Source organism: Rhagoletis pomonella, unplaced genomic scaffold (genome assembly GCF_013731165.1).
Source record: "Rhagoletis pomonella isolate Grant_MI unplaced genomic scaffold, Rhpom_1.0 Rhpom_scaffold_00011, whole genome shotgun sequence".
NCBI lineage: Eukaryota > Metazoa > Arthropoda > Insecta > Diptera > Tephritidae > Rhagoletis > Rhagoletis pomonella.
This window is the reverse complement of record NW_023458565.1, coordinates 1,747,526-1,763,022: the sequence shown is the minus strand read 5'-3', so window position 1 is coordinate 1,763,022 and position 15,497 is coordinate 1,747,526. Positions and strand designations below refer to the sequence as shown.

The window sequence follows — 15,497 nt, the reverse complement described above, 5'->3', positions numbered from 1 at the left end:
TTTTTAAGTCGCTAAAAATTACCGTTGATTTTCGGGGGCATACCTTCTTTCGCATAAAAAAAAAATATTATGTTCAACACCCCTGGTAACAGCAATATATGTTAATATGTAAATAAAATCGTAAAAAAAACAGCGTACACTTATTTTTGACGCTTATTGTTTAAGCTTGGCAATGTTATTTTTTGCGCATCAATCGCCGTAAATATGGCAAAACAATGTTATGTATTGTGAATAAAGAATTACGTTTGCATGGTTGGGAATGTGTGCCATTAAAGTCATGCACGTTATGCTACGTTATCTTAGCGAAATGTCTTCATATGTAGAAATAGTCCAATTATATTTTAACGAGTGTTACAGCAACCTACTTTTTTAAGCGCATAGAAAAATTGATATTTTATATAAACAGATACAGATTTATTTTATATAACTTAAAGAAAGGTGCTTGTCAGATGTTGTAGACCAAATCTAATTGGACACCGACTTAATTTATTTTTATAGGGCGCACTTATGTACAATCGTAAGTAGGAACACGATATCGAACCGCAAGTATCGTTATTGTACTAATTATAAGTATCACTCTGAAAATATCGGGTACCTAAAAATATCGTAATAAAAAGACCCAATATCCCAAATATTAAATGTGAACATTGGTTTCGTTTTCTAATCAGAATGAACTCTTTGCACTTTGATAAGTGCTTGTATATTAAGGTGGTCAGGAAAAAACTAAAATCTGACCTAGAACTGTTCTACACCAAAAAAGTAATACCCGTCTTTTTTTTGTTTTGAAATCAAAAAATATTTAGAGGTTTAAATTTTCCATGTACATATTTTGTATGGAAAAAAAAACAAATTTTCGAGGAAATGGTATAGAATTCTTGAAAATCAATATTTTTCGATCGGAAAAATTTGTTTCGCTCCAGGAACCTTTCAGTAGTAATAGTACTTAATTGTTTAATTAACCATTTTTAATATTAACTATTTTATAGGACTCAAAAACTCTCGCTCAGAGACCTATAAAAAATCGCTAGCATCAAAAAACGGTAAAATAAACAATTGGTTATTATTGGAGGTCTCGTGAAAAGAAAGCGATTTTTCTGATTTGATCTCTGATTTTGAATTCTATACCATTTCTACGAAAAATTGTTTATTCCCCATATAAATTACCGTGCAATGAAAACCAAAAAAATTTCAAAACACATGAAACAGTCAGTATAACCCTGAAACTATGGGCTAAGTATAGTAAAACTTCGATTTTAGTTATTCACTCTGGCGGCAGGGTTTATATATAAAAAGGACTTTACAATTTTAAAAACCGTTAATTCAAGAACTTATTTAAAAAATCAGCGCAGCGTAAAATAACAATATGGATACCAAATGTCAGAAAAAAGTTTTTAAATTTAAAACATTTAAGTTTTTGGTTTACAAGGACGAATAGGTATTGAAAATGCGGTTTTAATTAATTTTATTTCTATTAAGCCAATGAAGTTAGGAGGAAGGAATTCGAGGATATGAGCATGTGTTTATTTTTTCTTAAATAAATATTGCAAATCTTCGAGGATATTCAAGGACAAAATTTCAGAAAGACATTATCTGTTCGTCGTTATGCGCCAAAAATATTTTATATTTAAAAATATTTTAAAAACGGCCTCCAGCTCAATAAAAATTGTTGAATATTTTATATTATTTAATTTTACAGAATTTTCCCTTTTATTTCATACGTACACTGTTATTCTACATGGCACTGAATTTTCTAAACAATTTTCTTAATTAACCCTATTTTTGAAATTTCAAAGTCGCTAAAAAAAATTCTGACGTCAGAGATAAAAAATAAAAAAATAAGAAGTTATTACATTTTTTCAAAGAAACAAATTAAAATTTTTCTAGACGAACTACTGAAACTTTAAAGTGAATCCAATCCAACTGATTAAAATTTTCTGTGAAATATCATCGAAGTGATTTCGGAAAAATCTTTAAAAATGCATAACGTTCGAAATTCCCTATTGACTTTTAAATATGGCACCTAGGTTTACTCGGACTGAAACTTTTTTTCTAAGTAATGACTAAAAGGGGTCTATTTTCTTTTGAAATTTTCGTAAAAAATGTAAAAGTTGAATAAATTTTCCACATATTTACAATGTGCTCACAAAATTTTTTTTTTTTTAAATATTGCAATTATTCTTCTTTCCAAAGCTTTATTTTCTTCTTCTTCTTTTTTGGCGCTGTAACCGCCTAAGAGATTTTGGCCGAGTTCAGCAACGCACGCCAGTCGTTTCTCCTCTATGCTAACTGACGCCAATTGGAAATGCCAAGTGAAGCCAAGTCATTCTCCACCTGGTTTTACCAACGCATCCTCTTCCTCTGCTGCCAGCATCGCGGCCCGCGTTGAATACTTTCAGAGCTGGAGCGTTTCTGTCCATTCGAACCACATGGCCAAGCCAGCGGAGCCGCTGAATTTTAATTCGCTGCACTATGTCCATGTCGTTGTAAAGCTCATAAAAAAAGCTATATAAAAACTTATAATTGTGTGAAAAGTAACCAAGATAGATATTGTTAACTGCGTGAAGTCATGTAGAAATTGTGTTTTAAGAATAAGTCGAGGAACGAGGGTGTTACAAAAATTTTAAATGCAATTTTGTGAATAACTCGACCAACCCTACTAGCTCACTAAAAAAGATTACATCAGATTAAAGAGATGATCGTCTATGCAAAGAAACAAAAGAGCTGTTCAGGACCTTGTGCATATGATCCTGCATTTGCATACTTCGGTGCATTTGTAAATACACAACAATAAAATGCGCACACGGTTGCCATGGTAGCAAGCACAAAATTTGCAAACGCAATTCCAACTGCATATCCAAGACCATTTCCACAATATCCCGAATCGATCAAAACCTTCATCAACTCTCACCCCTTGATTTCCATCATCACAGACTAACGCCACCTACCGTAGACGAAAAGTTCAAGTTGCTACGTGAGGCTCGCGATATTTTGACACAACTCCATTCTGGATATTGAAGAAAATTAAACTGTTCACTCCAATTTTAATAAAATGCCCCGATGATACAAACCATCCCTTCAAATGCCCCCTCACATCAGCTTATCTAATATCCCTCTCCCTACAGCCCAAATCAACCGGATCTCTACTTTTCCTGAGCCTGCCGTTAGATGAGAATGAAGGCAACATGTATTCGATTCGCTGATTTAGACATACATACATAGTTTAAAAAGCTGATATAACAAAAAAAAATTTAAAGTTTTGCGTTCGATTTTACTTTTACTTTTTGATGAATTTTCGGCAGTGGGAAATTTCGATATAAAATTAATAAAAATATTCTAGTTCCATTTGCAATAAAATAAAATATTAGCATTTTTAGATTCTGGTAGATAAATTAAATATGGGAAAACCGGTTTATACGAATATAAAAATCCGGTTTATTAAAAAACCCGTACAAAACCAGTGTGGAAAAACCTAGTCAATAAGTATATCCCTTGAATGAACAACATTGAGGCTGAGGACTTTACCGGCTTCGTCCGACTCAGTTACCACCAAAGCACTCTTGACCTGAATATCAGGAAAAGGTAGCCTTGTTAAGTTCGTAGTGTGTCCAGTACACTTTTTCAACTGTCTACTAGTCTTGATACCACTTTACATGAGTCCACAGCTCTTATTGTTACCTGGCTGTCCGATGTGATGTTTATACTGGGCCCATCAGTCCTTCCAACAAGCTTCTACGAATACATCCACGGACATAGTTTGCAATTGCGAAATTTAACGCCGGTATTATGGTTAAGCATATGCCCACTGGTATACTTTTCCAGATCCAAATGCGCGGCCCTCAATAATCCCATGATCAAGTTTGAAACCATTAGTTTACCAAACTTGGGATATTTCGCTAATCCTTGCGATTACCGCTTTACGAGTGAATTTATAACTTAGTAGAGGTTAACAAAGGATAACGTCGCAGGATCTAACTTTTTTGACTTTAGGGCACCATATATTTAATTTAGCAAGTCTGACAATTACATATTTTTCTGCCATAGATGAGGTCTACAACCACGTTTTTTGGCTTAGATATATCAGTTTGTTAAGAATGTTTTTTCACTTGAACAGGAGTATAGATTTACATATATTAGCACAACATTTGAACTTCCAAAAAAAATTTATTTATAAGATTTATGCGTAGTACATGCAAATAAGTACTTATTTTCTCACACTTTATTTCTTTTGCAATAATTCTTACGCCCAGCCTGTTTGGTGCTTGTTGTTATTCGATGTATGAACAGCTCTAACCCCACATGCATGCATTTCAGTTAATATTTTACCAATGTTCTCTTAAATCATTTGGCAGGATTATAAGAGCATGTCCAGCATAAGCAGCAGCTATTATAAGGCCTCCAACATAAGCAATGTCAGCAATATTGGTGCACCAAAATATCAACCAGCACCTGCGAAGATGCCAACACCAACTCCAGTTCACACAGCAGCGCCCATCCCAGCTCAGCGCAAAACTCCAGCAGAGTTCAGTGACTACAGCAGTGAAGTAGAGGAGCGTTTCCGTTCTGTGTCACGCACCCAAGAATCTGACGCCGACATCAAAGGTTACCGTGTGGTATTTCCACCAACGCCCACACCAAAGTCTAACCTGACAAATGGGCATAAATCCCCCGTAGTTGTGGTGACACCATCACCAATGGAGTTCGAGCCCGCACCACCTGCGGTGAGCACGTATCCACGTCAGAAGTTTGAACCAATCAAAAAGGAAATACGTCATGAAATCAAGACCGAGTCCCAGGAACAAAAACAACACTTCCAACAACAAAAAACACAAAAGCAGCAATATCAGCAACAAACGGTGTACAAACCAAAACCAGTAGCCGCCAAGTTCATAGCCGCTACGCAGCAGCAACAAGAGCAACAGCAACAGCAAGCGCCGCGTACGCAACCAGCGCTCTATTACAATGCCATAGCTGGCACACCGCTGCATATGGCCAAAATGGCCACTGAGACGAAAAATGTCATGCATATGAAAGAATCATCGGAAACTTGCCAGCGTGTGGTGAACATGCAGCAGACGAAGCGCGTCATACACTTTGACAGTCAGAAGGAACAGCAGGAGCGTCAAGTGAGCACACCACTCGAGCCGTTCCCTTACAGCCCATCGCCCAGTCGCTTTACACCGACACGCCAGACACGTGCGCCGCCGCCACCTACACCGACCAAGTTCGTGCCAGGCGAGTTCCGCGAAAGCGATTACGACAGTGAAATAGAAAATGCAAAAATACGTCCACTCTGGACACCACAAGGCGAATACGGTCCGCTACGTTTCAGACACGTCGAGCCGCCACAAACCGGACGTGCCTGCAGCGTGCCACGCGCATACGAACGTGTGCTCTCGCCTATGGAATTCGATCGTGGTCCAGAAATGCCTCAGAAGATAAAGATCGATCCGAATGAATTGCGTACACAGCGTGGCAGCAGTCTCAGCACTGGCGCTACCAGTAATCAGCGAACACAATCCTTAAATCGCCACGCATCTATGCAGAGCAGCAGCAGCAGCAGCTATCAGCAGCGATTTCAAACATTGCAACGCGATCACACTGTAGCCGAAACACGATTTCCACGTGACGATATGAACTTGAAGGTGGGCTCGCCGCCCAAATACGGTTACATACAATCGCATATCGATCAGCAGGGCAAACAGATGAGCTCTACTTTCTTGCAAAAATCGCAGCAGTTCATCAAGGATATCAGCAGTGATCTGCACAGGAAGACTAGCAAAACAACTAAGTTGTATAATGGTGATGCCGAACCGAAGGTGATTACACACTCTTTCCGCCCTGGTTTCAAGCGGGCACCCAGCGAGGGTGACAACAAACCCCAAGCCTATCGCGATGAGTCGCGCATCTCGCAATACGGTAAGTACTCAGAAAATGTCTCACATCGGAATTCTTATGCGGTGCATAAAAGTTGTGCATAAATTCCTAAAATTTATAAATCTTCTTAGGTAGGGCTCACTGGCCGCCATTAGACGTCACTTATTTTGCAGTTCACTTTTAATTTAAGCTGCATATTTCAAGCAATTTTTCCCCCCACTAACTTCATATGTTTACACATAAGGAATGCTTTGTTCTGTTTATTTTTACAATATATTCACTTATGCATAAGTTAAATTTATTATGTTTATTTCCACTACAAATGTTGTCTCTTGTCTATCCTTCGCCAACCGACCCATCCAAATCAAAATTTTCACTACGTCCACGACAGGTACGAAATGCGTCGATCCCAACACCGGTCTAATTTACTTCAAATACGATTTTGGCTATGAGTTCGGTATACTCTTTCCGGGCGAGGGTCACAAGTTTGTAAGCAGTCAGTGGAATAGCTCGTCATCGGCACTGCCACCGCGTCCCTCATCTGTCACACCCACGCATCAGATACTAGCTGGCGCAGGTCGAAAATCACCGTATCCTTTAAATTTTGCCAGTGGTGGTGATCTCGTCATACCAGTACAACATGAACGTACCACCACGCCTACACCAACGCATCTTAGCGCGCCGTATGCGCGGCCATCATCACAGAGTGGCTATCATTCTGATACCACCACAGTCAGTCGTCGTCGTAGTCCAGCGCCAGGAGGGCGCGCCAGTACAAGTGGTGTGCATAGACTTCAGAAACGTTATAGTCTGCCAAATACACAGGTTATCGATATAAATATCGATCATCTTCATGCCAACGATCAATTGACACGTCTACCACTTATACGTTCAGGTATTATGCTCAGGCGAGATCATGACCGCTAACTTTAGATCACCTTATCGTCTGTTGCTAGATAATTTATGTTGTAATAACAATTTTTTGTGGCATCATTTGAAGCGTCTTTAGCACTGTTTTGATTTGGAATACAGCAATTTTTGCAAAGCATACACATTCCAATCAACTGCACCGATTACAGAAAGTAACAAAGCTTCACTTTTACGAAGCTTTCACTTGCGAGCAGCTTTCACTGTGCACATCCATTTACTTGTACAGTTAAAAAAAACATGCATAATCGAAAGCCGTATTTAAAAAAAAAAACCGCATTTTCTTGCTGTAAAATCTGTGCAATAACGCTGTCATTGATTTTCACTTTAAATACATCATCTTAATATTCATTCAGAGCCTAATGCTTCACAAACAGTCGGATGGTTACTCACCTTTCAGCTGAACTTCACTACTCCGGTGCTTCTATGCTATAAGAATGGCGGCTCCTTTTTAGGAGACTTGGTTCAATTGAAAGTGAACGCATTTTTTCCAAAAGGGGTTTTTGTTGTATTTACATATGTAGTACATACATACTCATATGATTCTGCAAGGTATTTAGTAATCTAAAATAAATACAAATAATCGAGTAGTGATTCATAATTACCTGCTACTGAACTTGAAGATGCATTTTGGAATAATAAACCAATCCCAATCTTTACAAACCAAATCCCTAAATCTCCGAATGCCACAAACGCTTTCCACATTCACAATCGATGTTGTAACAAATTGATGTCGTATAGAATAGCCACGTGAATTAATAGAAGAGTTATAATGATATACTTCTTGGAGATCATTGTTAGTAATATTATTACCTAAGTTTAAATTTTGCATTCTAAATTAGAGCATGCCATTTGTGTATTTATATGTATGAGTATTTTGGCTTGTTAAATATGTTGTAAATTTTAGATATGTGAAAGGTTTTTTAGTACTAAAAATAGGGGTTCAAGTAAGTTTACGACAGGAATATTGATCAGATGATTGATTCGAAAAAATATATATTTTTTTCTATGACATTAATGACTATGATATCAGCCAGTACGCTCCTGCCATTTGTTACGTTATATCTTATAATTATTGGGCATATTTTCCAATACAAAACTAAATGAGATCTCATTTGGTTAAACCTTTGGTTCAATTGGATTATTTTAACTAACACTTTCTGCCTAACATTGGGTTAAGAAAAACTGGACTCAACTTTATACCAGACAAGACCGAAATTGCAACTCTCGAGAAAAAAACGCAAGGTAACTTCTTTACAGCCCTTGAACCTGACAATCAGCTGAGGTAAAAAAAACAGGAATTTTTCTACGGTTTCAAGCAACTAAGTAAAATCAAACTGAAATTGTTACTACGCTAACCAAAATTTCGACTTGGAACTGAACAGAATTATGGGCCGAAAAATACAAAAAAAAAAGATATTCCCAGCACACAGACTCGCAATAAATTGGGCATTGTTGTTAGCTCCTGGTGGATGGATTAGAAGGATAAGGCAGAAAAAGTAGTAAATCTTTACTCCTCTGAAAAACTCGAAGGGAAGAATATGTAGCTGGTCAAGATAAAAGCCCGGTTCTTGAAGAAAAAAATGCGCATGTTCAAGTGAAGCTTGGCTGTATTTTAAATTGGGAATTCTTTAGTTTAACTAAATTAAAGTTAAGTCACAGTTTATCTATGTAACAGTGATTGCTTACCTCCGTCAATAAATGACCTGAAAAGTATCCTCTAGACGATTGTTATGGAAAACAATCAAGGTGGGTTAAAAACAGCAATATTTGAAAAAAAATCATAAAATTTAAATTTCTTCCGGGCATTTATTTAGTTTTAGGTAATTTTTAAGGATTATTAAAGTTTTTAGGTCATCAAAATCTGAACCCTGGTGATGAGGTGATAATATAATTTCAGTCAGTCCAGAAAGTACTCACATGACTCAGTGTTCTGAAATTCTTTTTGGTATTTTCTAAGCACCTTTAACAAAAACTAAGCCACGAAATGCAATATTTTTTTTTGCTCCCCTATATAAAATTATTCTAAATATAGTAAACGTCTGACGTCAGAAGCCTTTTTTAAACGACTTCGAAATGTCAAAGATATTATTAGTTTAATAAATTTTTTATAAAATTTAGCGCAATTTAAAATAAAAATATGGGTATGAAATAAAAGAAAGAATTCTGTAATTGAAAAGGATTATTTTTTTTGTGCGAAAGGATGACAACTATTTAAAATTTATGATATTTATTTTTGGAAAAAATACATGGTAGAAATTGGTAAACACATGACCACATCCTCCGATTTATTTTATTTATTAAATAAAATTAATTGAAAGGGCATTTCCAATACCTACTTGTCCTTGTGACCCAAAAAAATTTAGTATATTTTATAGCATCGAGCTTGTTAAAAATGGCTCATAATCTTAGTATATTTTTTTTTCATTCTATAGAATTTTCTCTTCCATTTGGTACCCATATCTACATACTGTTATTGTACATTACACTTATTTTTTCAATAGTTTTAAAATTAACCATATTTTTGAAATTTGAAATCCTTAAAAATTAAAAAGCAGTTGTATTATGTATATGTCCAAGTTTCGGAACATACTGATTTTTTATTGTGAAATTTGTTTTTTTTCGCACGGTGTGATATGTATACTCCATAGAGTAAAAAAATCATATTTATTCAATATTTGTGCTATGCACGAGCATATTTCTTTTGATATGAATTTGACGCGATTATGGCCGCTTTACAAATGTTTTGCCATTGCTTGACGCTCCGCCTGCATGCAACTATTTACATATGATGCTATGTTAAGTTATGCTCCGTTTTGTTTGTTGTTTTGAATTTGCATATTTTTCAAAATGCTTTGAGTTTGAGAACGCGCCTACCATTAAATGATTGCCTTTTAATTACGCTAAGTGAATCACTAATATGAAAAATCAAATGCAATTTTTAATAACTTTTTTCCTCAAATAATAAACATATACAAGAAATGGCTTTACTTTAACAAAATTATAAATAAAATCGCAGTACCAGATTTGCCATCGGATGTTCCTGTGAACGCACATCTAAATCGGGATGATTATCCTAATAGAGCGCCGCAATTTATAACGGTAAGTGGCATTGGATACAAATTTTATTTTATTTTTTTCTTTAATACTGCTGGTATGTACACTAGGGTAGTCCAAAAAGAGTAAAGTCGGAATTTTATTGCTCTCACCCCTTAGGATTGTTCTACGGCGAAAATATATGCCCCTATTTTTTTTTTCAATCAAAAAATATTTAGAGGTCGCTCAAAGCGCTTAAAGTTTTCTATGTATTTTATATGGGGAAAAACAACTTTTCGTAGAAATAGTATGGAATTATTGAAAATCAATTGGGTGGTTCACAAGGTGTCGTACTTGTCGTATTGTTGTATGTTGTAAAGTTTTTAACGGCTAAATAAATGTTTAGAGGACTTGAAATCAACACCAACTATTTTTTAATCGTGTGGAATTTCATAGTAAAACTTTTATATTAGCTTGCGAATTCCTTAAATATAGTTTTAGCCGTTTTAAGTTTATAACAAACAACAGTACGACACAAACTCCCTAAATAATTTTCGATCGGAAAACTTTGGTTCTCTTCAGAAGATTTCCAGTAATAATACTCAATTGTTTATTTAACCATTTTTTAATACCAACGATTTTTGCTGATGCCCCCAGCTTTTGGGGGATTTTTGCGGAACTATTAACTATAGTTACTATAAAAATATGGTTAAGTAAACAATCGGGTATTACTCTAGGGAATCTCGTGCAAAGAAGCAGAGATTTCCGATCGAAAATGTTGATTGTTAAGAATTCTATACCATTTCTACGAAAAGTGTTTTTTTCCATATAAAGTACATGGAAAACTTTGAGCGCTTTGAAATATTATTTTTAATTTCAAAATAAAAAATAGCGGTATATTTTTTCGGTATAGAACAATCCTAGGGGGTGAGAGCATAACAATTCCGACTTTACTTTTTCACATACATTTTGGGACCACCCTACTGTACATAGATCCATATGTACTTATACAATGAACCAACAAAGAATACAAAATTTCCCTACTTTTCCCCTCCTTTAGCCGCTCAAAGAATACGCTGTCATGGTCGGCCAAAGTGCTCGCTTCGAATGCATCGTACAATCACACCCACCATCGAACGTAATATGGGGCCGCAACGGCGTTGAATTGCAGAACAGTCCCAAAATTGTTATTGAATATCGAAATGGTGTCTGCCGTTTGACCATACCACAAGCATATCCGGGTAAGTGCCTTTTGCATTCATATGCAATTTTTTTACAACAAAAGCTAAACGAAAAAATTTACTCTCCACCTCACTAGATGATGCCGGTGTTTATTCCTGTACCGCCACGAATCCCTTAGGCACGGCCACCACTTCCGGACAACTGCTCGTGCAAACCAAACGTTTATGAATAAATTTTGCCAAATGAAATGAAGAAGTTTGGATCTAATTTAAACGTAGGCATGTAAAAATCTAGCATCAATGCGGAATGTCTTAAACTTTTCAAATGTTTCATGTGTTTTTAAAAGTTTTTGAAAAAAAAAATGAATGTTCAAGGGCGCTTAAATTTGATATTAATTGCTCTGCATACATGCATACAAACATACATACATGCACGTGAATATGCCATACATGATAAAACAGTTCAGAATAATATTGTTTGTATGTATGTACTCGTATCTACGTATAGAAAACGAAATTTTTAGCATTATTGGGACATAACGACTACTCGAACTGAGTCCACTTGCAAAAAAAAAATATTTACTAAAATACTCATCCGTTCAATGCATTGTGAGCAAAGAAGCTATTACGGAACTATTAGGCCGAATTTTTAAAAATGTATTTATGTGCCGAAATTGTCATTGTTTATGCTTATATAACAATAGTATTACATGTGTTTTTATGATTATGATTATTATTTGAATAAATTATTCGTGAAACTTTCTTTTGAAGAAAAATTTTATAACTGTGCAAAGAATCATTTGACAGTAGCATTGTATTATTTATGTACCTACATTAGGGCTGATTTTTCTGGACTAACTACCCTACCGAAAAACAGGTAGCCAAGTGTGATTTTTTGGTCAAAAGGTAAATATTTAGTTCGATCTACACTTCGAACTTCACAAATCACAAACCTTTACCACCTAAACTAACCTGGCTTAATACAACTTTTTAGAGGCCAATAATCCTTTGGTTTTCAATTTTGCTTAACTGTAATTATCAACAAATTTTTCTACATATCGTCGCCTGGATAAAAGATTGTCGTAAGCATCATTTTGATGATTTTGAGTTATAGATGCAGTTATATATTTTAAATCAACATCTCTCGTTTGGCGTTATCAGTCTTTGGGTATCTCCCTTAGTTTCCGAGGTACTGAGTAAAAAGTATCGTTTCTTGTATACCATTTCACATCTGTCATGCAAAGTGGCTGCAACATGGCGTAACAACCCCAAACTTTGTACAAAGAAGTTTTATATTCAGTCTATACAACTGCGCCTTTAATGAGTAAAAAATTTGTGCCCCTATCATAAATATATGATTAGGTTTGTTCATAGGGTAGGTGATCAACCGGGAATGGATTCTTAAGGCCTAAAAATTCAAAATAAAATAACGAAATAGGCTGGTAAATCTAACTAAAAATCGCAAAAAAGGTAATAAATAATCGAAAAATAATCAAAAAATACGTTTATTTTAGAAATTTACAATTTTTAATTTATAAGTAAAATGAGGACAACTATGAACTACAAAGTTTCGTTATATAAAATCTCTATAGTTGTAGTAACATTGAACTACTGCCTTTTGAAGATTTCTGGCAGCATTTTCATTCGATTTTCGCGAAGAAAAGCCTTGACTGTAGGTAATAAACATGCGCTCGACTTGAGTTGATACAAATGGCGCAAAATTTAAATATGCAATGTTTAAAACTTTCATATTATCAGGAATAACAGCTTTTTCCGTGCCTTTTACAAGTAAAGGTTGAATAGACGAAAAAGGGCAAATATCTTAAAAAAGGTAACATCAAATGTGTATATATGGACTCAGAGAAAGCTAAATCGTGGACATTCTTAATCGAATATACTCTATCCCTTTAGTAGAAAAAAGGATAGTTTGCATAAAATCCGGTCCCTGGTGATCAACATTGTTGTCAGACAAACATGTGGAGATTTGTAATGCTACGCTAATTCCTATTTTACAAGTGTAGCCTTCTCTAGTGAGTACCACCAGACAAGCGCTCCTTGAAACAATATAGGTTTAAATCTGGTTTCCAAGAGCTAATGAATTCATTTGGGCGAGAGACCTCACCTTTTACCGATAGCACCCCTACAGCAGTAAAAGCCAACCGACACCTTTGCTACCCTTTCCTCAATGTTAAGCTCCTACGGCAGCGGCCCTGGTTCAGTTAACCATGAGCCTGATCAAAAAGCGTGTCTAGAAATCATCCCTTAACCAAAAGTTCCACATCATCCACATAGGCGATCACCCGATAGCCAACTTTTCCTGTTTCTCTAGAAGGACGATTACAACCGCAATCCAGAACAGGGGAGAGAGGACACCACCTTGTGGAGTGCTCCTAATGACTCTGCACTGAGTGCGGTAGTACGCTGTAGATAAGCCTTATGAGGTTGGTTTCAAACCCCAGATTATGAATATACTATACTGACTATTGCCTGTGGTGTGATATTGTTTAAGGTCCCCTCGATATCGAAGAAGGCCTCTACTGCATAATTTTTATGCGTGAAGGGTGCCTCTGACCAATATATGCATACCTTTTCTTGCAATAAGCATATGAGCTCTTGAAAGACAGTCACGAGGAATCGCGGTTCTTATGTACAAGTCTATCAGTCTCTCTAGCGTGTTTAGCAAAAACGAAGAAAGACTGATTGGCCTAAAATACCTAGGGGAAACATGTGCGCTTTTTCCAGCCTTCGGGCTGAACGCAACACAGACTATCCTCCAAGCCTTGGCGATGTACCCGGTCCTCACGCAGTTCGCATAAATAGGATCTAACTAATTGCACAACACCTTCAGAGCCCTTTGCAGCTACACAGGTATGATGTCATCGATTCCCGGCGACTTTAACGGTTTTAACGAATTTATCGCCCAGGCCATGTGACGATCGCCCAGAAGATCGGAGAAGTACAGGACCTGGAGGAAGATTCTGAAACCAGTTAGCGACAATTTTCGTATCGCTATCGCACTTTTTGGAGCGAAAAAAGAAGCACTGTACTTCCGCAAGAAGTGCGGTTGGTCACATTACGTATGAGTAACATTATTTTCTGCTCCTATTTCATTAAAAACTAATAAACACATGGCATGCTTTTCGCCTAATTCTATTTATCTTATCAATTAAATTGCATCAACAATTTAAAACATGTGGCAACCTTCAAAATAAATATTTTCGGCTGTAAGCCATCTTAAACCTTTTCTTTTGGTAGCCCTATTGCAATAATTATTTTTTCCTATCAATTTACTTAAATTAAAATTTTCAAACAGGCGGCGACTATTAATTTTCTTCCTTCCTATATTTTCAGTTAGACCTCTAGCCATATATCGGTGAAAACTGCAATCAATTGCATGTACTAGTTTTCGAGTGATGCGCTTACAAACATACAGCCAGACAAAAATTCTAAAAATTGTTGATTGTTGTAATGATGATCCCCCAAATTAATTTTTCTTTGATATATGTATATAATGTACAGACATCGGCCTGTTGCAGAAATCTCGCTTGTACGCATGTAAGGAGGCGGTCGTATATATGGTCTGAACTTCGTGGGTGCATTGCACGAAAAAAACGGACTGTTGCAGTAATGTGGATTTTTTTATTCCGAATCGCCACCGCTTCTTAATATTTATTTTAGATAATTCGTGGGTGGTGGTAATGTGCGCTTGCAAAATGTGGAGATCAGCTCCAAATACAATTAAAATATGAAACGGCATGAGAAGTGTGTTTCCTGGTTTCTATAAACAGGCTTCTAAATACAATAAAATACATTGAGGCCACTTCAGTCTCGAATGAAGGACTCATTTCAAAAGCAACTATTACGCACAATCCACTTATTTATATGTTAATAGTGCACTTGTGTGAAAAGGTCACAAGAATTACGTCAGTAGAATCATGCCGTGGAAGAGATTTGTAAAATAAGGTTTTCCATATCGATGGCTGAGTGGAAGATCGACCTATCTCGGCAGCCAGTTCGAAAACGCTCTATCTCAAAAAACTTTTCAAGAACGCCCTATTTCAGAATTCGTTTCAAAAACGCCCGATCTCAGCTGCCGATTCAAAAACGCCCTATATCAGCATATTTTCAATACATTTTGAAGTGAGATAGGGCATTTTTTAACCGAATTTCGAGATAGGGTCTTTTTCAAGTAAATTCTGAAATAGGGCGTTCTTGAAAAGTTTTTTGAGATAGAGCGTTTTCGAACTGGCTGCCGAGATAGGTCGATCTTCCACTCAGCCATCGACATATAATTGGCAATATCCAGACACAAAAATAAATAAAAATGTTATCAAAATTCAAATACTCAGTGTGTTCTTTTTAACCGACTTCCAAAAAAGGAGGAGGTTATCAGGGGGTCTACTCTGCACTGCGATGCGAAAGAGAAATGCGATGCGATAGACAATCGTCACAGCATATTACTTACGGCGCATTTACCTT

General features: G+C 36.3%; 1 protein-coding gene across 1 annotated transcript in view; it reads left to right on the top strand.

Moving 5' to 3' along the window:
• The window catches only part of LOC118747282 (titin homolog), a 111,257-nt gene extending 99,675 nt beyond the window's left edge, over positions 1-11,582 (top strand). The window contains exons 14-17 of the mRNA XM_036481284.1: positions 4,350-5,916; positions 9,821-9,903; positions 10,898-11,078; positions 11,156-11,582. Coding sequence (XP_036337177.1) covers positions 4,350-5,916; positions 9,821-9,903; positions 10,898-11,078; positions 11,156-11,247 — 1,923 coding nt within the window. The 3' untranslated portion in view covers positions 11,248-11,582. The remainder of the gene's footprint in view (positions 1-4,349; positions 5,917-9,820; positions 9,904-10,897; positions 11,079-11,155) is intronic.
• The last annotated feature ends 3,915 nt before the right edge of the window (positions 11,583-15,497 follow it).